Source organism: Lycium barbarum, chromosome 12 (genome assembly GCF_019175385.1).
Source record: "Lycium barbarum isolate Lr01 chromosome 12, ASM1917538v2, whole genome shotgun sequence".
Taxonomy (NCBI): Eukaryota; Viridiplantae; Streptophyta; class Magnoliopsida; order Solanales; family Solanaceae; genus Lycium; species Lycium barbarum.
The window spans coordinates 96,538,755-96,562,375 of NC_083348.1; the positions used below are offsets into that span (position 1 = coordinate 96,538,755).

The 23,621-nt window shown below is 36.3% G+C and overlaps 3 protein-coding genes across 8 annotated transcripts; 1 reads left to right on the forward strand and 2 right to left on the reverse strand.

Annotated features, from left to right (window-relative positions):
- The first annotated feature begins 107 nt into the window (after positions 1-107).
- LOC132621339 (telomere repeat-binding factor 1-like) lies at positions 108-6,814 on the forward strand. 5 transcript variants are annotated; one of them, XM_060335563.1, is made up of 7 exons: positions 111-416; positions 1,420-1,659; positions 1,789-2,006; positions 2,775-2,859; positions 4,007-4,090; positions 5,321-5,670; positions 6,379-6,814. In XM_060335563.1, coding segments are annotated over exons 2-7 (888 nt in total). In that variant the 5' UTR covers positions 111-416; positions 1,420-1,509; the 3' UTR covers positions 6,380-6,814. The 5 variants fall into 5 exon arrangements, with proteins under 5 accessions (XP_060191549.1, XP_060191546.1, XP_060191547.1 ...); XM_060335564.1 differs by having other exon boundaries at positions 1,426-1,659; XM_060335565.1 differs by having other exon boundaries at positions 1,462-1,659.
- Positions 6,815-8,770: 1,956 nt separating this feature from the next.
- Positions 8,771-9,643, reverse strand: LOC132623427 (uncharacterized). Its single transcript, XM_060338189.1, has one exon. It carries the CDS (start codon positions 9,475-9,477, stop codon positions 8,986-8,988), a length of 492 nt encoding a protein of 163 aa, XP_060194172.1. The 5' UTR covers positions 9,478-9,643; the 3' UTR covers positions 8,771-8,985.
- Positions 9,644-17,770: 8,127 nt separating this feature from the next.
- Positions 17,771-23,528, reverse strand: LOC132623618 (pentatricopeptide repeat-containing protein At5g67570, chloroplastic). Of its 2 annotated transcripts, XM_060338396.1 has the most exons (9): positions 22,883-23,528; positions 22,408-22,599; positions 22,175-22,256; positions 21,899-22,087; positions 21,515-21,628; positions 20,988-21,081; positions 20,758-20,915; positions 19,117-19,554; positions 17,771-18,688 (listed from the first exon to the last, which is right to left on the reverse strand). In XM_060338396.1, exons 1-9 carry the CDS (start codon positions 23,431-23,433, stop codon positions 17,945-17,947), a joined length of 2,562 nt encoding a protein of 853 aa, XP_060194379.1. In that variant the 5' UTR covers positions 23,434-23,528; the 3' UTR covers positions 17,771-17,944. The 2 variants fall into 2 exon arrangements, with proteins under 2 accessions (XP_060194379.1, XP_060194378.1); XM_060338395.1 differs by having other exon boundaries at positions 20,758-21,081.
- Between the last annotated feature and the right edge of the window lie 93 nt (positions 23,529-23,621).

Genomic DNA, 23,621 nt, shown 5'->3' on the forward strand with positions numbered 1-23,621 from the left:
TAGTCCTTTTTAATATTGCTTAATTCTCAAAAAAACATATAATAATTAAGGATAGTTTAGTAAATTTGATATTGTATTTATTGATTGTTAATGAATTTTGAGACGGAGGGACTATAATAATAGCTGTAAAAACAAATTATGGTTTCGAGAAGAAAATAACAATTTTCTTTTTCCGTGGTTTGATTGGTGGGGGTCATGTTTCGCGGCAAGTAAAATTCGACAGATTAAAAAGAGAAGGCTACTTGCAGTTTGTGGTGGTCTCAATCTCAAATTTGATTCTCGTGTCTCTAGGGTTTCAAATTTAATTTATTCATCGTTGTCTCAGCACTCTCGACGAATTACAATGCGTTAAATTTGTGTTCGGCAATTAGTCATCTATGTCACTGTCAAAAATTCAGCATAGCGTTTTCTTCCTGGTACTACTCAACAGTATTAATAATAGTTTAATATTCATATGCAAATGTTATCTTGGCGTCCAGTTTTTGAGCTTCTTTGTTTCTTTAAGCTTGAAATGAGAACCTCCAATGTTTTTTTGCTTTCTTTTTTTTATTATTGGTGTATTGAAATTTTATACTGGTGTTACATTCTTTTGTTTGAACAATGTGTAGTTGCTGAATATTCTACGACAGCATATAATAGTAGTAATAATCACTATCCATTAGGGTTCTAATTATCAGGTATGGTCACGGGTTCGAGCCACGGAAGCAGCTGTAGGCTGTCTGCATCACACCCCTGGGTGCGGCTAGTGGCGGAGCTAGATAATTTTTCAAGGGTGTTCGAATGTATAGGATGTTACAGAGGACACGGATTAGGGTAGAAGGCAAGCAGGTAGTTGAGCGTTGTCCTACTTAGTCGTAGTAGTATTCTTATAGGTTTTTTTTTTGTGTCCTTCAATATCTGTTGTTTCTTGTACTTTGGTTATCGTATGATGTTGGGGTAGTTACTGCTTCTTTGTTTTTCAGCTAGCTTTTTTCATGCTTTTTACAGTATTTTTCCATGTCTTCTATACTGCTTTGAACTGCCTGTCCCTGTGCCGAGGGTCTACTGGAAACAGCCTCCCTACCTCCCAAGGTAGGGGTAAGGTCTGCGTACACTTTACCCTCCCCAGACCCCACTATGTGGGATTCCACTGGGTATGTTGTTGTTGTATATTAAGGTTGTTCAGTATCTAATACCTTTCGGCGAAGGGTGTTCGGCTGGGCTGTGGCTCCGCCACTGGGTGCGGCCCTTCCCTAGACCCTACTGGCGTGGGATGTTTTATGCACCGGGCTGCCTATTAATCACTATCCACGACACGTGCGCGTATGGTAACATAGTTTACAAATGAATAGTTTCTGTGATGTAATTTTAGATTCTCGTTTGTTCTGCTTATGTTTTTATTGATCATTTATACTTGGGTATTTGCATTTCTTTTGCCAGAATCAGATATTTGTTTATTGAAAGGTGAGATTTCTCTCTAAGTAGGGAAGCTCAACTCTGCATTCAGTGTCAAAAAGGTATCAACCTATTATGGGTGCACCAAAGCAGAAGTGGACATCAGAAGAAGAAGCTGCCCTTAAAGCAGGTGTTGCTAAGTATGGGGTTGGCAAGTGGAGCACCATAATCAAAGATCCAGAATTTTCTGATATTCTGCGTTCTCGTTCAAATGTGGACCTAAAGGTATTAGACAATATCGTTAGCTTATGTTGTCTGTACCAATTGTGGAAGCTTATACTTCTCCAACTGGAACTTCGTGGTTTTCATATAGTTATGCCAAAAGTATAGTTGCTCAAATGGGCCATTGGACAGGATAAATGGAGAAATCTACATGTTATGGCATGTGGGTGGGGTTCTAGGCAGCCAGGGAGGATTGGGTATAAAAGCATTCAGCCAACAGTGAAGCATGTCGATAATGCCTTGGAAATTAGCACTGTGGTTGAGAATGGTATAGAAGTTCTTGATGCCAGCCCTCTTGCATCATCCAATGAAAAGCTGGAGGATGTTGGGTCTAAGGAGCCAATTTCAAGGTTATTATGCTATCCATTCCTTTACCTCTTTTATAATCTAAACTTGGATTCTTCCAAGTTGGTCTTGAAGTTTATCATTGTGCTTGAAGAGCTGTTGGAAGAAAAACCTCTTAAGTGACTTCTTGATGCGGCATCACTATTAAGAAGGTATCTCACATAATTATTTGAAAGTCAAATCACTAAGGTAAACATTTACTAAAGCCAATCGGCATAACATCAGAGAGGTGGTGGCTTTTGAAGAATCTGAAGTTTAATATTCTTTCACCAAAAGTACTTTATTGGTATGAAGTCATAATTTAAATCAATACTGAAAGTTTACACACGGCATAATGCTTGTCTCTTTGTTTCTACCTTCGCAGAATAATTTACTGCTTCAATATTGTGACACCTAAAATAAATCAATACTGAAAGTGTACTTTAGCATTTTAACTTTTAGATAAGGCAATTCATAGTTTCACACAATTCGACATAGTATTGGAGTCCTAGTTCGACTTTTGCCATCATCCACTAGAAAATGTTTTGTGCTTTGGCTAATAAAAAGAATCAGATCATAATTGAAAGGTGTTTGCTACAGATTGAACATAGTATTTTCATGTGTTTGACCCATGAAAAGAATCAGGCTCGCACATGAGGGGCATGCAGACATAAAATAAATAAATAAAAGTGACCCCACTCTAACAATTTGATCTTTTATGGGGTTTTTCACACAATAAAAATAAGTATTTGCCCTTAGAATTGAGCTTTCTGGGGCTTGACTTTTGACTGCAGATTGGATGATCTTATCTTGGAGGTGATAGCAGGATTGAAGGAACCACGTGGGTGTAGTCGAACAACAATTTCTTCATACCTCGAGGTATTGCTTCTTACCAGTTATTAGCACAGTTTATTATGCAAATATGAGCTAAGGCTAAGTGGAGCGAGTTCAATGATTTGAAGGATTTATAAGTCTTGTTTAAGTATTATTGTAAGGCATGTGTATCAATATTGTCTCTATTGGTATGCCTTAAACAATTTTGTCAATCTTCCTGTAATGAAACTACTTGTGTGCTTCTAAATTCTGCCTAATTGAGCATATTCCCTGACAATCTTCTGTCTTTTTCCTTTGAACTAGATCCACCTTAAACACCTAAAATGGAGAAAAGACCATTTAAGTTTTTCAAGAACTTTGACAAATGGAAAAACAAAAAGATTTTCCTTCTCCCAAATATTGCCTAGTCTCTTATTTGTGAATATACTAGTGTCAGCAGATATGGTATTGGTGTTGATACTTTGTACGTAAAGTAAAACGTAGTAGATGTTGAAAGTATCCATATTGATCACATATTCATCATCCCTGCAACATAGCTTCTCCCCTTGGCTAGACTTTATGTTGTTTCATCACCCAAACCTTGACTGCATGAAGAATTAGGCAAGGTACCTTATTGGGGTGGGGAGACGATAGAAAGTGGAAAGGCGTGCTATTAATGTTATTTAACATGCAGAGGCAGATTCAAGATTTAAAGTTCTTTGCACCGAACACGTGTACTTTATTATGGGTTAATAATTGAATATTTGTTAAAAATTTAATTGTTTTTCACATATATATCTATGTCGAAAATACTAGGTTCAGTTGATCCATTAATTATGGTTGCATCAGCATCTAGATGCTGACATGGATGCACAACCTAACTCGGTGATGGGCTTGCCAAATGGTTTCTGGGGGCCTTAACCCATTTTACATTAATCCAATTCCGTATACACCAGTTACGCCCTTAAGTAAAGGTGGGTTTTATGCTCTATTTTGGAGTAAGATGGATATAGATTTCCCGAAGGGGAAAAAAGAAATAGGAAGTTGCTCTTTTGGCTACAGTTTAAGAACCTTAGTTGATTTCTTCCGGTCTTTGGTGACATATCAACAAGGGTATGGACTAACATATCAACAAGGGTATGGACTTTGTGAATACCACTGCGTTCTTTATACTTTTAGGTGTCAGTAACTTCATATTTTTCTTTGCTTAAAGGAACACTTCATGGCACCTCCAGATTTTGAAAAGCTGTTAGTGGCAAATTTGAAGGCGCTGGTTGAAAATGGAAGACTGATAAAGGTAATGCAAATGATGAAATCTCCTCTTTTGGTGTTCAAGTTAGGTGCATTGGCAGGAAATGCAGTAGGTCTATTTTACTCCATGCAAAATGACAAATTGGATATATTTGACAGATCTATATCGACACAATATTGAGAGCAATGAATCTTCAAAATATTTTTCTAGTACAGAACTTTTCTAAAGACCACGTATTGATCATAATGACAGATGGCAGGAGTTTACTGCAAACTTATATACACTGAGCCAGGTGAAGATTTATTATATTTTGGGTACTTTATAACCGAGAATCCCTGTTAGCTGACCCAACCATAGTTGGCCCACATGTTTGAAACTCGAAAGATAATGGACATTACATTCACAGATGCTGATTGGCCATTCCATCTTGTTCTAGCATTAAAATCAATAATAGATGATTAGTGATCTGGAAGACAGTTCTAAGATAATAGCTATATGATTATTTTGAAATCACCTTAGTTTTGGGAAGGTGAAAGAACATTTGACAATTGTCATTTAGTAATCTCAGAGGCGGAGGACCTATGTATTACTCGTGTTATATTTAAGTGGCCATTTTGGTGATCGATATATTTTCTTCTTCAACCGCCGCCCCCCCCCCCCCCCCCCCCCCACCCCGCGGAGAATGGAGTTAGTGTAGATGGCGGGAGATAATAATGCCCCAAAAGATTAAAGTAGTTTCCTGCACTGTCACGTGTCATTTAATTGTTAATGGTTGGTGTGAAATCTGTGGAGTCATGGAGAAGATTGGGAACTACTAGCTTAACTAGAGGAAGTAATATTGTTTTATGTCAAGACTATAATATCATGTCTATTCTCGGACTTTAAGCTTTATCTGCAGTGCAACATCAAGTCAGGGTGTTTCATTGACGGAAACACTGAGAGGTAAGGCAACTGGGAGTTTATTATTCCTTTTGCCGCATCAATTTGTATGGTCTGTGGTACCATTCTCTGAGTTATGATCCCTCTCCTGAATTATGAAGTTCCTTATGTTGAACAGTTGAGAATGGCTGCTATAAAATTCTTTAAATAAGTTACAATTGTGAAAATTTGATACGTAAATGAATTTAGCTTTCCGCAACTTAGTTTTTGTGCATTTTTCCTTTTGTTTATGTGTCTCTATAGAAGATCAGGCAAACAGTAAATAAATAGCCCGACAATGAGTAACGTTTGTTGATTGTTAATTTTGGATATTAATACCTGTATTTTTTTTGATAGGTGAAGCATCAGTACAGGATTGCACCGAGTAGAGTATCATCTTGTGTCGGGGGAAACGATTTCCCATTGTTTCTGGAGGGGAAGCAGAAGGATTCCCCAAAGCTTAATAACAATGGAGTTAGAATCCTTACAAAAGCACAAATTGATGCAGAACTAGCCCAAATGATGAGCTTGAGTGCAGAGGAGATTGCTGCAGCTGCTGCACAAGCCGTTGCAGACGCAGAAGCTGATATTGCTGAGGCAGAAAGGGCAGCTAGAGATGCGGAGGAGGCTGAAGCAGAGGCAGAAGCGGCACAATGCTTTGCTGAAGCAGCATTGAAGGCATTGAATCCACGAACCCTCCGTGTTTGGTAAGCTTATCTTCTAAGTTTTCTTTTCATTAAGCAAACAATCAATCAACTATGCTTAAATCTCAAATTATTTTGTGGTTGGTTTATAACGTCACCATCCCTGGGGTTCAAACCATGATAGTTCCAATTTTGATTTGCCGAAATCTCCTTGCTTTGGTACTACGCAGAAAGAACACATGTATATTCAAATATCTTTTTCGTTTTCGAGACTATTCCACTTCTAGTATGAAATCAACCTTTTGGCTTTTAAATAATTCATTACTCGCTCTGTTGGAAAGAAGAAATTATCTAGATAGTAAAAACAGCAGCTCGGTGCACAAAGTATCCCCGTGCACATAGGGTCTAGGGATATGCCCGCACCCTAAGGGCGTGTGATGTAGGCAAGCTTACCCTGACGCAAAGCATCAATGGTTGGTTCCACCCACACGAAGACAAGTTTACCGTTGCCTCAAGGCTCTTCCTCATTTACCTACATAGTACTATTTTTGTTTTGGTGTGCGGCGAATGTCGGGTTGATCATTTTGTCTATGAAGTATAGACTTAGGTGGCCTGCTGTTTCACGATCTATCCTTTTTGTTTTTCATTTATACTAACTATATTAAAGTTTCTATATCATTATACTCGCTGAAATAACAACCTAATGGTTTGGTTGCATACAAGATTTTCACATCTATTCGCCTCTTTACAATGTCTTTCTTGTTTATGCAGATGGTATTATTTGGATTGCCACAGCTATGGTCTTCATCTTCCAGCTTAAATGTCAATGTGTTGTAGATATGTGTGAAGATTTGTAAATGTGGAGAATTGTGTCCATTGGCAGTGATCTAAATATATTATTGAGGTTACAACAAAATTTACAGGCAAAACATGGTGCTGATATTTTTGTTGAGTTGCAGTACATATACCCTCTTTTGTAGCTTGTTTTTGGGTGTAAAGTACTGCACAAAGAAAGTTCGTTGAGTTGCCATGGAACCCCCCCCCCCCCCCCCCCCAAATGATGTTTCTGATGATCCTGAGCGTATAAAATAATTTCTAGTCCTGATCATGTGATTAGACTACATCGATTTTACTGGAATATACTTTTCAGTTTAAACTAGTTTATGTTGCTACAAATTATTGAAACCTTTTCATTTGTCATGTTAAATACATCTACCATTAGCAGCACTTGCACTTTAATCGACTTGTTCACAAAATTGTTGTGCATTAATTTCTTTTGAAAGTGAATATCAATTTCAGGCTACATTTACACGATCTGAAACTGCTAGTTCTAAGGGCGACCTTCCAGGGAGCTTTTCTAGTGTTTCTGCATGCAACAATTATCCATTTTTTCCTTATTTATTTTCCATCCTACAGACTCCAACCATCAGACCTTTGGCTACTGGGTAGCGGGAATTTGTCAATGTGCCTACTGGCAAGGAGCGATAGAAAAAAGGGGTTAAAGTATGCATGCGAGATATAAACATAATGCTCAAATCTTTTCTTCCCCTTCATGAGAGTTGATGAGAAATAATTACATTCTCCTCTCAAAATTGTTTATTCAGCATGTCATACGACAAATATTTTCAGTCCAGGACAATCCATAGAATGAGAGATGGCTCAACCAAGCGTAATGATGAAACTTAAACTCAAAAATTTATATCCTAAAATTTGCTGCTGTATTTTTTTTTTTTTGATCGGTTAATTTGCTGTTGTTATATCAGGGAGCCAAAGACCCTGAACCTCTAAAAACCTCGCATACGTACTCCACTAAGTTCCTGCATTCAATCCCACACACAGTGCAACAAAAGTCTAAAACTTTTAAAAGGGACAAATACAAACGACTCATGACTGGGCAAAAATGACATTTCAAGTTTGTCCTTTCACCTCAATTCTTGAGAGGATAAGGGGGGAGTGCACCAAGTATTTTAGGCCTGAAATTTTCCGTTAACTCTTAGGTTCTTCAGTTTCTTCCCCGATTTCATAACCTCTGTAACAGTTTCTACTCTTTTTTTTATGCTTTTGATTACTATAAGTCTATAACACTGTTTTTAATATTCTCATGGAATAAAATACTTTTACTTACCGGGAGAAGCAAGAAATAGGTCGGAACTTACTTCGAGTAGAAACCAATTATATCAGTCACAAGACAAAAACAGACTTGAACAAACACAAAGGTCATGGAAGAACCACTGCGCAAAAGATGCTGGACATATTAGAATGTAGCACAAAGAGTTTACATTCAAAGAAGCAACTTCTATCCTAATAAAAGGGATAAGAGTTTGTAATTTATCACATCATTCTAGCGAAGTACTCCTTTACATGAAAACACACATTGACAGATTGTGAATGCAAAAGAATATGACTACAACTGAACTGGGACATCTAAGACACAAGCAGGGCCCTTCTTAGAAAGCAATAATTAAATAATGACGTGTCAAGTTATAATCAACAGTACCCAACATCCAATTTGGGGATAGGCATACTGATGGCCGCCAGATGAAGAAAGAAGCAAGGAACAAATCTCTAAGAGAACCTTGTATACTTGCAGGGTAACTACCAAAGTAGCACAAAAATTAGAGAAACAAGCATGGTACTTTTTTGGATTGCTGATCTATCAGAAAGACAATCATCTTTAGCTTTCTAAGATTTCAAATAATATGCTAGCAATTGAGAAATCATAAGATGATATGGCAGGTCATATACCAATGGCGTCCATTTCAAATTTTGGGTATTTATCTATGCACTTGCAACTGTGATCCCGAGGTAAGCATGCTATACGAAACAAATGATCACCATAGAACTCCCTAAAATGAGCTAGTGCGGAAAAACCTTAAACCAACACAAAAGCAGAGAGGAAGTGATCTCGCGATAATATCCGCAAGCTCAGCAAGTTATTGCAATTTCAACGAACTTTATGGCAGGTTGCAAATCAACTGGATAAGCAATTGACCGAGATAAACCAGGAGTATATAATTAATGTACAACTCCCAAAACAAGCCAGTGGAAAATAACCTCAGACCACTACAAGGGAGAAAAATGGATCTTGCAACCCAAGAATAATCAAAATCCACAATCCCAGAAACTTACTAAAATTTCAAACAACTCTATAGCACATACCAAATGAGCTAACATAAAAGTTTATTGAAGTAGTAAACCAGGAACTATAAACAGCAAAGGGACACAAGTACCAAAATCAATGTAGTAAAGTCCCTAGCATTATGCAACCAAAATTCATCAAAATGGACTACAATTCCCCTTTCCATTTCCATTCCCCATGAAAATAACAATTTAAAATATAAAAACATTCGGCAAAATTGAAAAAATAAAATAAAAAAATCATTCTAATACCGCTGTAGCACCAATTGCCTTGAGTTTTTCAATAATAGCATTAGCTTCATCTTTCGTCACTCCTTTTTTCACCACAGCTGGCGCTTTTTCCACTAACTCCTTAGCTTCCTTTAAACCCAAATCAGTAAAAGACCTAATTTCCTTAATCACCTTAATCTTAGCCGCCGCATCAAACTTATCAAGCTTTACATCAAATATAATTTTTTCTTCAACCTTTGCATCTGTAGCCCCTGCACCGGGCCCAGCAGAGGAAGATCCGGAGCCCAGACCCGAAACGGCAGGCCCATATCGATTAAGGCCCATTTTGTGACGGAATAGAATGGCGTAATCATATTTTTCGATCTTATTTAGGTCTAGAAGTTGGTCGGCGATACGTTCTAGCTTTTGGGTTCGGGTTTCTGTAACTGTGCATAGAGTTGAAACTATTGATGGGGCACGGATCCGAGAAATGAGTCTTGTTTTTGAAACTAGAGATGCCATTTTTTTTTTTAGTAATTTGCAGAGAATTGTGTTATTAGGGTTTTAGAAATGTAAGAGAAGTGGGAGGAAGAAGAGGACTGAGGGAATAACGGCGTCGTTTTTATGTTAACAGTAACGAGTCGGCTAGTTAGACTTCATAAGACTACTTTGGATTTCTAAAATGTTTTGACCACCTGCATATGTTAATAACCTTTACGTTTATTAATTCTTAAAAAATATATTAATCCAAAAACAATATTCCTCCTATTTTTGAGTGATTATCTTGTACTGCTTTTAAAGAGTGAAACAATGGTAAGTCTTAAACAAAAAATATTCTTAGTATTATCTTGTAGCGTGTTTCATATCTGTCATCAGCAATTTATCCAACGATAAATAACATCCGAATTATAGAGCTACGACACAATCCCTAATTTATTTTTAAGATAACAAATCTGTACCATACCCGGATCTAATTAAAGAGATAAGTTCAACTAATCCTCGATAAGTAAATTAAGTGTAGGATTTGACTTAAGAAAATATATGCTTAAGACGTTAATTTTTTATAATGAGCACTATAACTGGATGGTGTTTACTAGGCTTACGTTTCAGACTTGGTGTTTGCCAATTACAGAGGTAAAAGTGTGTTCGAATTGGAAAATATCTCCATTTTTTCCTTCGATTGATACATTGTACAAAATGATAACAGAACTACTTTCGTCCTTACATTAGTTTCCCAGTTCCTTCCGCTTTTATTTTCCCTATCATCCTAAATCTGAAAACAATGAGTAAATTAGTTCTAAGGAAATCATATAAGAGTCCGGAGCCTAAAGGATATAAAAATAAACGGTATAAACCAAAAGGGGATAGCCAAAAATTTACATAATTTTTTTTTCAATTGTCAGAACAATCACCAAAAAATTAAAAAAAAATTTAAAAGGTATAACGTGGACTGATTCACGTTTTACAATATATATTTGTGAAACGTGGTACTGTCCACGACTCACATTCACATTGTTGCCCTAAATTTTCAGCTCTTTCTCCTCCGCCTCTTCCTCCATTTTTGAAGTTACAGAACCTCTCCATCTCCTTCTCCTTTTCCTTCTCCTCCATTTATTTTCTTTTTAAACCCTGCATTACAGTCTAATTTTTGAAGCAACTTCTTCATCTTTATCTTTTGTTGCTATTTAAATTAAGATATTTTTTCTAACTCATATAATATTGTATATTTATAGTAGATGTAGATATTGTCACACCCCATTTTAACCGGGTTTGATTTAGGGGGTATGACGTATTGGTGATTCCTGTTTATTTGTTTTAAGGAGTCGCCACCTAATTAGTTTAACGGTGAATTAGGACACCTAGAGTTTAGCTAAGGCAAAGTTAAAACTAAACCTTAATTAATAGTCTGCTTAACCAGTGTGATTCCAGGTAAGGGCTCTATATTATCCTAAAGGGAATGGATTAGGCATCCTTTAGAATCCGTTAACTTACGGTTATCCGACCAAACTTAGGTTGATTAATCAAAATTAAATGAAGTGCTTATATTTTAAGAAAATAGCTTGTACATATTGTTAAAGTTTTAAAGAAAATATAATAATACTATTTGAACTAACTTGTAGAGAAATAAAGCGTTTTGTATAAGGAGATGAAAAATATGATTTTATGAATGCTGTTAAAATTTGAATGAGAATAATAATGCTATTTTTAAAATAAGACTTGTAAAAAAAGTATAATAATCTGCATAAAAGAAGAATTTAAATGCTATTTTATGATAAGACTTATAAATGACTTCAAATAATAATGCTATTTAAAATTAGACCAATAATCTGCATAAAAGAGATTTTAGAATACTATTTGAGATAAAGTTTATGAATGTTGCTAATAGTTTAAATGGAAGTAGAATAATGCTATGCAAGATTAGATTTACGAAATATGATAATTGGTATATGAATAGAAGAAAATGCGAGTTAGTGCAATGTCTTAATAAATATTTGAAACAAACTAAACGATGAGGTATTAATTGACTTTGCGTTTTTTAGAAGTATAAACGAAATTATGTTTTTATTAATTCGGCTAGAAGTATGTATAATTTAGATAACCTTAAAGGTGTTTACAAAATATTCTTTAATTCCTATTTGCATGTTAGTGGCGTTTAAAATTTTCAAGATAATAAGAGTAGAACATGATTCCTTTAACTCAAAAATAGGAATTTAAGCTATTGAAAAATTAATTATTCTAAAAATAAGTATTATAGATATTATAAAATAACGTTAATATAAAAGAAAGAAAATGAGACTTATGGAATTGATTATCAGTTTTTTTTTATATTTAACTACCCATTGCACTAATCTAACCCACTAGTTTACTAAGGTTCGCCTAATCTACACAAATAAAACAAGTAAAATGTTAATCAGGTAATTATAAATTAAATGCACATAAAAAAAAAAGTAAAATGATTTAAATGGGCTCAGGCCCATTTTCGTGTTGTTGCTGTTTGCTATTGGGCCACTGCTGGGCTGAAGCCCAGCAGATTTATGCGCTGCTGCGGATCTGTTTGCTGCTGTTGGGCCTCGGCCCAGCGGAGATTTTATGCATTGTTGCGGATGGGCTGGACATGAAGGAAACTCGATAATATGCGTTGGGATTTCGGCCTAACGCTAAATGCGGAAGGAGGTGAGTCCCCTCAAACCCGGATACAACGTTCATGCATAAAAAAACGAGAGAAAATGATTAGTACGTAACCAATAAATACGACTAAACATGTATAATGTAAATTCAAAGAAGACAAGTGGATTATGTATATACTATGTATATTTGAGTATATTCAGTGTATAAACATTCATAAGGATACTTAGAAGGTTAATATTGGAAAAAACTTTTGCCCTCGTCTTCCCGATGTTGCACAAGTTCCAAGGGATTTCATGAATCCCAGGGAGGGTTCAAGCTTAATCCATAATGACTCACTAATCTCCCCCTAAACGTATTAGCTAAGATATACTGGTCATATACAGTATATACATGATCACACAGTGTACTTGCAATGGAAAACCATACATGGAGGGACACAATATGCAGTATCCTAGCTAACAGACATGAGCATTTGGAGCAATAAGTGTAAACCAAACAGACAGCAAGCATAGAATTTGATCATGTGAACAGGCCTTCGGCATTTTCCTTTTTAACATATTAGCTAGACATAGTAATCTCAACATTCTTACAAATCCCAGCAAACATCATACTAAGGCATGTACCCATCTAAATCTAGGATCTTCTTAAGTGAGCCTAATCAGGTTTACATTTAATAAGAAATGATCACATAGCATATAATTGGAAAGTTTTTGTCAACAAGGGACTTCAAACATCGTTACAAGACTCAATAGAGCATTGGTACAGGTTCACAGATGCTGAAGTTAAATCTAAAATCCTTTTGATCCCTTTAAAACACATTTTTAGACTTGTGATACACGACAAACCAAATGACACAAACCTCATATTTGGAACAGAATTCATTAAGTGAGCATACAGATGGTCTGGTTCCTCTATTAAGTCAAGTAACTGTCATTTCTAGCTTCAATGGATACTATTTCATGTCCAGCAGACATAAGGGTTCCATTTTACCACCAATAACACATTTTGAGAACAATACTTGACTCAAGGAACACACCACAGGGGAATCATTCTTGTAAGTCAAATACATAGGTCACAAATGACTCTAAACTTAATTTAAACAGGTACAGGTATATCTCAAGCAGTCAAGATCAATTCACATGCTAGTTAAAACCAGACAAAGAGTTGAGTACACTAATTAGTAAGATATAACAGCATCTAAACATTTAAGGATCCTAATTGACCCAAATAACTCTAGAACAGGGACACAAACTTGTAAATATATAAGAAGGGGCTCAAATCTAGTTACCAGTTTCAATTTACTCCAAACATGAAAGAAATCAACAAAGACAAAAGCGTTATCTGAATGTGAGGCTGCTTCCAAAGAACAACAATAAACATGAAGCTAATCTAACATGCTCGACCAACAACCAATTTAGGTCTAATATAGCAAACTGCGACAGGTAATAGGCTAGGAATTATATGAACAACATATCAAACTGGACGATATTAATATCAACAAGTAACTAACCCTAAAAAAAAACCAGTAGCTAAAATACTTGGTCATGCTGGACTACAAACATTCATAAGTCCATTAATGACAATAACTAGTGTCTGTCAATCGTACCTAAATCGTTGCTAACAGAAGATAACTAGAAATAACAATTAATGCTCATTAATTATGCTTAAAACTATTATTAATTGGAAATTAAATCAAACAGCAGCCAAACATACAACAACTACGGCATGACAGAAAATTAACAATTAAGACTAAAACAGGAGGAGAAACAACTAAAGGAAGATTTACCGACCTTTTTCTGGTGCAACGAAGTGGGGCACGGGGTTTCCAGTCAACCTCGAAGATTATCGAATCCGAACTTGCGAGGCTCGGATTTGCAACAACAACAGAGCAGATGAAATAAACAAAAAATATATGATTTAAATATTTCGATTCGATATTTTGAATTATCACAAACACTGGAAAAACTAATATTTGAGGGAATTTTGGGTGGCTCAAGAACTTGTATTTTCAGGAGAGACTTTCGATTAAAAAAAAAAGCTTCGATTCTTGAGGGAGTTTTCTGAATCAAAAGGGTCCTGTTCTTTTGGGGGTTTCACCGATTCGAAAGCTTCAGTTTTTGAGGGGATTTTCTGAGTCAAAAGATCCTCTCAGGTTCTAGGGGTAATTTCATGAATCGAAAAAGACCTCTTCTTCTGAGACGATTCAACCCCATTTTATAGGGTTTTTGGGTTGAAAAGAAAATGATAAAGGGAATCGAGGGAGAAGAGGAGCGGGGAACAGAGGCGTGGGAGATGACAGTGGGCGTGGGGGAACAGGGCATAGTGGAGGCGGCAGAGGGGAGTGGGGTGTCAGAAAGGTAACGTGGGAGAGAGAAGCAGTGGGGTGGCGATGGGGGTAGCAGTGGAGAAGAGAGAGGAGGGAAAAGGAGAAGAGAAGGGAGAGAAAGGAGCAGGGGCGGCGGACGAAGTGGAAGAAGGAGGGAAACCCTAAAAGGGTTTCCTTTGTTAAATGAAGATCCGGGTCGGGTCGGGTGAATTCGGGTAGTGGGCTGAATATTGGGTTAAAATAGTGGGTTGGGATAAAATGTGGGTTAATTGATTTGGGCTAGTGAATTAAAGGAATGGGCTGGTTGAATTAAAATGTGGACTGATTTATGAATTGGTCCGAAAATAGTATGGGTTGATTGGGCTACCACATTTAAATAAAAGACCTATTTAAATAACTTGTGTTAAAATATTATTTAATATAAAATATGCAATTATTAGTGCTCAGATAAAAAATGGCGTTGTAATAGCCGTGCAATAATATTTCGAAAATCCACAGTAAATAAACACTATTATTTAATTATGCAAAGATAAATGCGATGCGTGTGCGTAAGCTGAAAAAATACCTAAATGATAAAAATTGTGAATTATAATAATAATAATAATAATAATAATAATAATAATAATAATAATAATAATAATAATAATAATAATAATAATAATAGTAACTGTAATAGAATAATGAAACGTGGGTATTACTAAGAGGCTAATAATTATAGTAAAATATAAATATATATTTTAATTTTTTTTTCGAAATATTAGAAGCGTAACTAGGTATTTCGGAGGAGAGGCGGGACAAAATTGGGTGTCAACAGATATCTGTTTGTCTTATATATCTTAATTGTTATTTTTTATTTGTGTTATTTTAATACATATAAGATATATGTTTGTGTTATTTGTGTTATTTTAATTTGAAATTAAGATATGACTGTTAGAAGCATTATTACATAAAAGGTCTGATTTGTTTAGTAGCACTTTTGAAGAAATTTGTTGTTATGTTACTGTTATTTTTGTGGATTGTTATATAAAAGATCTGAATAACTAATTGTTTTTCATTGTACCTTTAATGTGATATTTATATAGCCAGAAAAGTGAAACTTAATTGATGCCTCAATAGCCCAAAAAAAGATACTTAAAATGTCATGATAATGTTTTATTATATGGGACCTAAGTCTAAGTGGGTGGACAATTATTTTGTCTATACCTTATAGGTATTAATGTGATCCACTATCAGTGGTTTCTAAATAAGGCGTATGGAAGTTGACTTTATCTAGCCAGTGCATATTTGTTCTGCTAAAATTGGAATAATATATTTTTTTTTAATAGTAAGTTACTCCAAATAGCTTGATCTGGACTTCATTTTTTATTTTATTTTTTGTATATAAGGTATGGAGTTTCCACGGGTATGCGTACATCCGGGGCCAGAAGTGTACGATGTGTTAACACTCCAGGAGAAGCATCGATCACAGGTTGTGTGGGATGGTGCCTTGAGAGGACCGACCGGATGCCTGTTTCCTCGTCGCGCGGATATCGAATTTTGGAAGCACGTGAGGCGCCATCCTTTTCATCCTCGCATCCTTGACTACTTTGGCCTGTGTGGATTTAGGCGAGTAATAGAGGTAGGATGTGTATCATATAATTGGGCAGTCATCACTGCACTTATAGAGAGATGGCGTCCTGAGACGCACACCTTTCATCTGCGTACAGGTGAGGCGACCATCACATTACAAGATATTGAGCTCATGTTTGGCTTGGTTGTTGATGGTAATCCCTTGAATGATCTTAATGCTAGAAATATAGGTATTGTTGGGTGGCAACAATTGATCCATGAGCTTACTGGTTGGGCACCCGGTCTGGATTGTTTTAATGGTGTTAGTAGGTTTGAAGTAAATTAATTAATTGAATATAGGCTTAGATGACATTACAGATCAGACCCTAGAAATTGATGTGCAACAGCGGGTTAGGTTGTACTTGCTATGGTTTTGTGGCTACAGAGCACCAGAAGAAGAAGCATAAAATGAGGATGGAACAAATTAAAACAATGTCACCTCCAGCGCATCTGTAGTTAAAAGCTCTTCCGGAGGAGAAATGGACATTGCATAAGGACAACGGTCATAGGTGGGGGGCTATGACAACGAATGTCTCCGAGTCTTACAACGGTTTATTGAAGAAAGCTCGTGGATTGCCCGTTACTGCCATGGTCCGTTATACGTTTAAAAATCTTGTTGATCGGTTTGTTGAGAGAAGCACCCTTGCTGATTTGTTGATTGGGGATAAAAAGTTTTGGCCGCGCGCTGTTGAAAAGAAATTTGATAATACTGGGAGAGGTCCCTAAAGCATACTGACATGCAGCAATACAATGCAACTGAAGGGGTCTTTGAGATTCTGACATTTGCACACGAAGGTAAGGGCGGAAATATCCATAAAGTTTCTGCCGAAGGGAAAAAGTGTTCGTGTGGGAAGTGGAGAAACTACCATATGCCATGTTCACGTGCAATTAAATTTTGTGACATCCGCGGAATTCAATCAAAGACCTATGTTAGCAAGTACTACAGTTGCAAGTTTTACAAGTAAACGTACAGTGGGAATTTTTCACCGTTGGGTGATGAGGCATATTGGCCACCTTCTCCCTTTAGTTTAATTGCAAACACTGAATACGAGCGAACTTCAGGAGTGCGGACTACAACTAGAAGGAGGAATGAAATGGATATAGCTCCTGCTCGCATGGCTAGAAAGTGTAGTACGTGCAAGCAAACAGGTCATAACAAGAATCGCTGCCCCGACAGAAATCAGTAGTTGTTGTTGCTTGTTGGTTTTTATGTTTTTTCTTAAGTTGTACGATTGTTGTTTCCTTATGCAACCTTCCAAGAATATATAACATGTCTTGTGCCGTTTAATAGTTAGTATGTAATTTAACATTTACTACTCAATTAATGTGTGACGTTTATTTAACTTATATTTTATTTTTTATTTCTGTTCGCATATATAACACATATTTAATTATTGCATGTGTTAAAATATTTATTTGAGTTGATCACTGAAATTAACTATATGCTTTAAAAATTAAAAAAAATCAATAAATTTTTTTTATTAAAAACACAGCTGAATATGATTTAAATAGAGGCAACGTCTTATAAAGTATTTGTAAAACGCTAGAGAAAAAATTAATGAAAGTATAACGTGGATCAGTCCACGTTATACCTTTTAAATTATTTTTTTTTTAATTTTTCAGTGATTGTTCTTACAATTGAAAAAAAAATTGGGGTATAATGTGGACTGATCCACGTTATATCCGTTTTGGTATGTAAATTTTTGGCTATCCCCTTTTGGTTTATACCGTGTATTTTTATACCTTTTAGGCTCCGGATTCAATCATATAATATCACACCCCATACGCTTCAAGTCTTCAACTATCTCACTGCTACATTACATTTTTACAAGGTTGAAATTCCTGTAACCCTTTATCATAGTCAATCTACAGCATCATTGCAAGGAGGCTTATCATAAGGAAGAAGCAATTTCTGTGAAAGAAAACTCACATCTGGCCTAGCTGAAAGTTGAAGAATGTATTATCTTTTTTCCTCATATCCTCCCAAGTCTTTAATATTTCATTCGCTGAGGGAACCTTGGTTTCACAAGAGTTGTCATCTTCATCACTAGACATCCCGAGTCCTAACTGATCGTTGATATCATCTAACTCATCAAATTGGTCATCAAAAGTTAATTCGTCATCAGAAAGCTCAAAGATTGTGCTTGTCCCAGCTCTCTCATCTACTCTGGGACTTAAGTTTGACAAATCCGAAACTAACTCCTTGTCGGCACCTTTTTCTCTCTCATCATAGGCTTCATTACTACAGTCATCTTCATCAACTTGAACATGCTGAAGGTTAAATTCATCTGTATTAGCACTGACATCTGTTGCAGATTCAACAGGTTCATCGATTAAAAGCACTCTTGAAGTGCAAGATCCACAAAGAGATTCCAATGCCCTGCGCAAATTTACAATGGTCGTGTCTGATCCCAAACTCTGGCTGCATAGCACATCTAATAATCCTCTCAAACTAGAATGGCTAATTCTTTCATCGTTGCTGTTGAATAGGTCAATCCACTGTTGGAAACTGACTTGAAATGCAGCATGAACCATTGATTTAATTAGAGCAACAGCTCTTGCATGATCATGTTGACAGGTAGCATGACATAGAATCTCAAAGAAGAATGATCGATCAGGTATTTGACCAACTTCCAGTATTGCATCAAAGGCATGCTCTAGCAAATGCACCTGCATCAACAACGAAGAAGCTTATAAAAGGAAATGAAGAGAATACAAACAAACAAGATCTGATTTTTAACCTAGTTCCAACAACTGGTTTTTGACATAACTCCAATAACAGAGACTCATCTGGAACATAAACAACTCATGATAAGTAACTAAATCCACAATTCTTCATCAAAAAAGTAACTAAATCCACAATTATAAGAGTATTTTGTCTTTCTTTCCTCTCAGTTTTTTTCTACTGTCATAGCTCAATTGCACGTAAACAGTTGAAATGTGGTGAATCAACCTATAGGCCTACACATTTTGACCAGGTAGACATCATTGGTTAGATTTCTTTCTATCTGGAAGGAGGGTGTTACTCTACTATTCGGTGTCAAAAAGATATCACAAAATGCAGGTCCTGATATATAAAACAGCCTTTCAAATTTTACCTTCCCAGCTTTTGATGCTTCCACCAAGAGGTTCGCGTGTCTGCTTTGATCAAGGTGATACCCAGCTAAAGCCATCTCCTTGTACACATACTCAAAGTATTCCCACTGGAGAGAGCAAGCCGAGGACTCAAGCATCGAGGTGTATGTATATGCATCTGGCCTACGAGAAGAACTCAAATTACCCTGGCAAAGTTGAGGACCGGGATCCTTAGTCTTAGCCCACTCAAATAATTCCTTAGCTTTATAGAACATATCATTCTTTCCATAAACCTTCAACATGGCATTTATGATTCCTATGTCGGGTTCGCAGTGCTTTTTACTGTTCTCATATATACATATACAACCATCAATATGTCCACCGTCCATGGATGAAAAAATCATGCCAGTAAAGGTAACAGCCAAAGGTCTTGTGTGACGTAGCATTTTCAGCTTCTCAATCTGTGGTAAGAGTGGAATGACTGAGAATTGAGTTTGTGCATCAAAAGATCAGCAGAAGATGAACCATGCAGGCACATTTACACAAAGAGGAGACCTTTTCGATGAAAGTGAGATAGCATAAATAACACACAGCAGAAGATGCATACTTGAAGGGAACAAAATTTTGAGGCATGCAAGGACTAAAGATCAAAGATTAAAAAATAAAATGGAAGGAACCGATGCATGGGTACACAATGAATTTACTCTACAAGTACTATTACCGACTTTTCCTTTTTAAAAGGGAAAAAAAAACTCATGACACCGCTCGTAGCTATAAAGGCGAGAGAAAAGATACCTACATCCCTTAATCAACGGGATTCAAGAACTACCACAAATAAAGCTTAAGAGAGGATGCATGGAATTGCTAGAATGAACTTATTGATGATTTCAATTAGAATCCAACATCTGCCAGAATAAGTACCATATAAAACAAAGAAGTCCTCAATAAATTGCCTTATTTTAAATGACAATTTTCCTAGGTGTTTGGCCAAAAATTCCAAATATTTTTCACTTTATTAGGAATTTATGAAGTTGGAGTTGAAGACGGAGTTGTGTTTGGTTATACATTTTGCAAAGGGAAGAAGAGGGCACCTTATTTGCAATTTATGAAGATGGAGTTGGAAACAGCCCCTCCTCTACCTCCCAAGGTAGGAGGGGTAACGTCTGCGTACATTCTACCCACCCCAGACCCCACTTTGTGGGATTTCACTGGGTTTATTGTTGTTGTTGGAGTTGATAAACAGGTTTGGAGCACATCTCCAAATTTGGAATTGGTTATGGAAATTTTATAACCAAACACTGATTTTGAAATAAAGTGAAAATATTCCCAAAAAAAAAAAAAAAAGTGAAATAATCATGGCCAAATGGCTCCGTTGTAACTTAGACTGAAACAAGTGCTTTACTACATGCAAACTTTGTGTCCCCAAAAATACAAAAATGCGCTAATTAAATTTCAAAAAACTAATCCTTCTGTACATTAAGCGATAGAAATGACAAAGGAACTTCTTCATACAGTAAACAACATAGGAACTGACTTCTGAGAGAGTCCAAATAATTATCTATATAACTTCAGCGCAGTAACACAAGGAAGTCAGGGTCTATAAAAACCATCAAAAGGAAAACAGATAAAGTGAAAAAGGTTAAAGTGAAAAAGGGTATCCACACCTCCAAGAATGCTTCTTTCCACATCCCATGGTAGCAAAGACAGCAAGCCAGCTCATAATACACTGAGGCGCTTCCAACAACTCCTCTTTGTTCCATTTCCCTCACTGCTTGAATGGCTTCATTGACTCTCCCCTCTTCCCATAAAGATTTTACAAGAACTAAAAGAATGCCGCAATAAGTCTCTAAAAGAAAAGGCTCGAGAGTGAAAACTGAAAAGAAAACCATCTTACCTTTGTAACTAAGAGCTTTTAGGGCTTCCCCACTTCTCTTCATCTTTCCAAAAAACTCATGGACAAGGTCATATTTTCGAGATTGCAACATTACCTTTCAATAAAAGTGCAGCACGCTTGTAACACTTACAATGCTGCTATAACTATTTGGAAATAAATAACAAGCATTTGTTCACGCAACAGTAATAAATGAGCAATTTGCAATGCTGTTCGCAATTTCCTAAACCCACTCTATATGAACCATGAATTAGAAGGAACACAAAATATAATTATCAAAAACACAAGATGATGTCACCAGTTCAGATCTAAGCAGAAGGCAAAACAGTTACTAATATTGATTGCTCAGTACTGGTATCAGAAGTATGAATTGCCCCCAGATATTATAAATAATTTTTTGATTTCATGAACTCTTTACAGTTATAACAGGGATAGCCTAATTACTTTAGTAACTCAAACCACTTTCTTAGTGATAGACTTCGCGAGTAATACAAAGTCAACTTTTATTAAACGAAATGCCAAAAGCTTACCTCCATTGCGAGTCCATAGCTTGGCCCATTTGGCTTAACACCATTCTTTCGCAACTGCTCAAAAACCCAGAACACTCCCCTCCACTGGCGGGATGGTACACAAGAATTTAAAACCTAGCAGCCATTTAGTTAAAGATCAAAGAAGTCACAACTATGCAGATTATCAAACATAAAAAAGAAATTGGGACTTATGTTGCTAGGACTCTTCAAAAATGTGAACGGGTGCGTGTCGGATTCTCCAAAAGTTGTGTATTTTTGGAGAATCCGACATAGGTGCAGCATCCAAAGTGAAGAGTCCATGCAACTTAGATTGGGACCCAGAAGTAAAAACACTACTTTTTATCAGAAAGAATAAAGACAATTGAAAGGACAACAATTACTTACAGCATTATATACCACAATATCCGGTTGAAGAACAGGGTCCCAATTCTTCCTCCGCATGTACTTTAATTTTTCGGGTTTTTGCTTCATGCAGTCAATGATGTTGATCAACTCTTTGAGCAAACCAGCTTGGCCAAGTGTAACTGCCACGCTATGGTAGGCTGCTATATCAGGGTAAATATAGGCATCCCCCTAAACGTCACAAAGTGTTAGACTCTCTCCAACCACATCATATGAGTATATTCAAGAAGAATCCGACAGATATGAGTTAGGAAATACTCTCATCAAATTGAAAACTTGAAGAGCTTCACGGGGCCTCCTTGCTTTCCCTAGAACTGCCAACAGTTTTGTGTACACAAACCTAGAAAAAGCAAATTTTTCTCCTTTTTCAACATAGAAGCAACGTATATACATGACAGATTTACTATTGACAAAACAATAGCTCTGAAATAAAACATTACTATTACATAAACGAGGTAACATTTGATTAATTGCTGATAGAACATATGTACCTGCTTTTGCTGCGTCTATGTTCCTTAGAGTTGTAAACCCAGTGTACAACAGACAATGCGTGTCTCCACTGTCCCTTTTCACCAAGCCCTTCCACTAACCTCAGCATTTGCTCCTCAGTATACTGCAATCCAGAGTGTTTCATCAACTTAGAAAACTTATAATCCTTCACACTTAGTTCCGTCCCACTCAATCTACAACAAAAATGTAGAAAATCATCAGCTTCAAAATCGCTTCTCCAGCCTACTGTAAACATACACACTTATCAATAGTACTATAACAATAACAATTACAACTTAATGTCAAACTAAAAGAGTTGACTATACAGTATATAAGAATAGTACTGAATAGGGTGTATTAGTAATGCTGGGAGTAGTTATGTTGGCATTAGACTGTTTGGTTTATTGTATTAAATGAATAGGGTGTATTAGAATAGGAATAGTACTGTTATTGAGTCAACTATATTTGTTTACATGCCTATCAATGATAAACCGAATTATCTCAGCTTCGCCTCTACGACCTTGTCTGTAGTCCCAGTTAGCCCTTTCATTATCAAACCATCCTTGTTTAATTTCAACATCATTATCCAAAAGCCATGAAAATTTATCTCTTTCAGACTCAATTATATGACTGAGCTCCCACAAATGCTCAGAATTCAATTTATCACCAGAATACACTTTACTCTCACTACAAATCTCTTGCAATTTGAGTTTCTCAATCTTCTCCCAAGGCTTTCCCACTATTCTTTCATCATTTTTAGCATTCACCATTTTCTTAAAGCTTTTATACTCTGACTTAACGGCTTGGAAATATGATTCTTCGGCTAGGGTTTGTTTTTGGGTTTCTGTGAGTGGTGGGGGTTCTTTAGAGGCTTGTTTGGTAAGGCGTCTGTTGAATTTTTGAAGTTCTTTTTTGCGGAGTGTGTGGATGATTTTTGGAGTTGGGTTGACGCCTTTTTGAAGGAGATTTTGCTTTAACTTGTCGATGTTTATTGAGGGAAGACGTGGAGGTCCGGTGGAGGCTTCCATGGAGAAGTGAAGTGAAGTTTGCAGAAGCAATTACAGGTTGGTCTTCCCCGCTCTTTGCTGATAAGACTACCGGGACTACCAGTTTAGTATTTGATTTAGATTTTATTAGGAGCAAGATTTTCTTTTAAAAAAAAATATTATAATAATATTGCTAGCAAATTGGATACTTACTCTCTCCCAATTTACAT

What these genes read in the sequence shown, in the direction of transcription:
- LOC132623618 (XM_060338395.1), bottom strand. Translation starts at nt 23,433, where the DNA reads ATGGAAGCCTCCACCGGACCTCCACGTCTTCCCTCAATAAACATCGAC. An exon ending in ATATTGTGGTATATAATGCT is followed by an intron (nt 21,629 to 21,898) that starts GTAAGTAATTGT and finishes AATGGCTGCTAG; the next exon opens with GTTTTAAATTCTTGTGTACC. An exon ending in GGAAAGAAGCATTCTTGGAG is followed by an intron (nt 19,555 to 20,757) that starts GTGTGGATACCC and finishes CTCTTACCACAG; the next exon opens with ATTGAGAAGCTGAAAATGCT.
- LOC132621339 (XM_060335561.1), top strand. Translation starts at nt 378, where the DNA reads ATGTCACTGTCAAAAATTCAGCATAGCGTTTTCTTCCTG. An exon ending in GTTCAAATGTGGACCTAAAG is followed by an intron (nt 1,660 to 1,788) that starts GTATTAGACAAT and finishes GCCATTGGACAG; the next exon opens with GATAAATGGAGAAATCTACA. An exon ending in TCTAAGGAGCCAATTTCAAG is followed by an intron (nt 2,007 to 2,774) that starts GTTATTATGCTA and finishes TTTTGACTGCAG; the next exon opens with ATTGGATGATCTTATCTTGG.
- LOC132623427 (XM_060338189.1), bottom strand. Translation starts at nt 9,477, where the DNA reads ATGGCATCTCTAGTTTCAAAAACAAGACTCATTTCTCGGATCCGTGCC.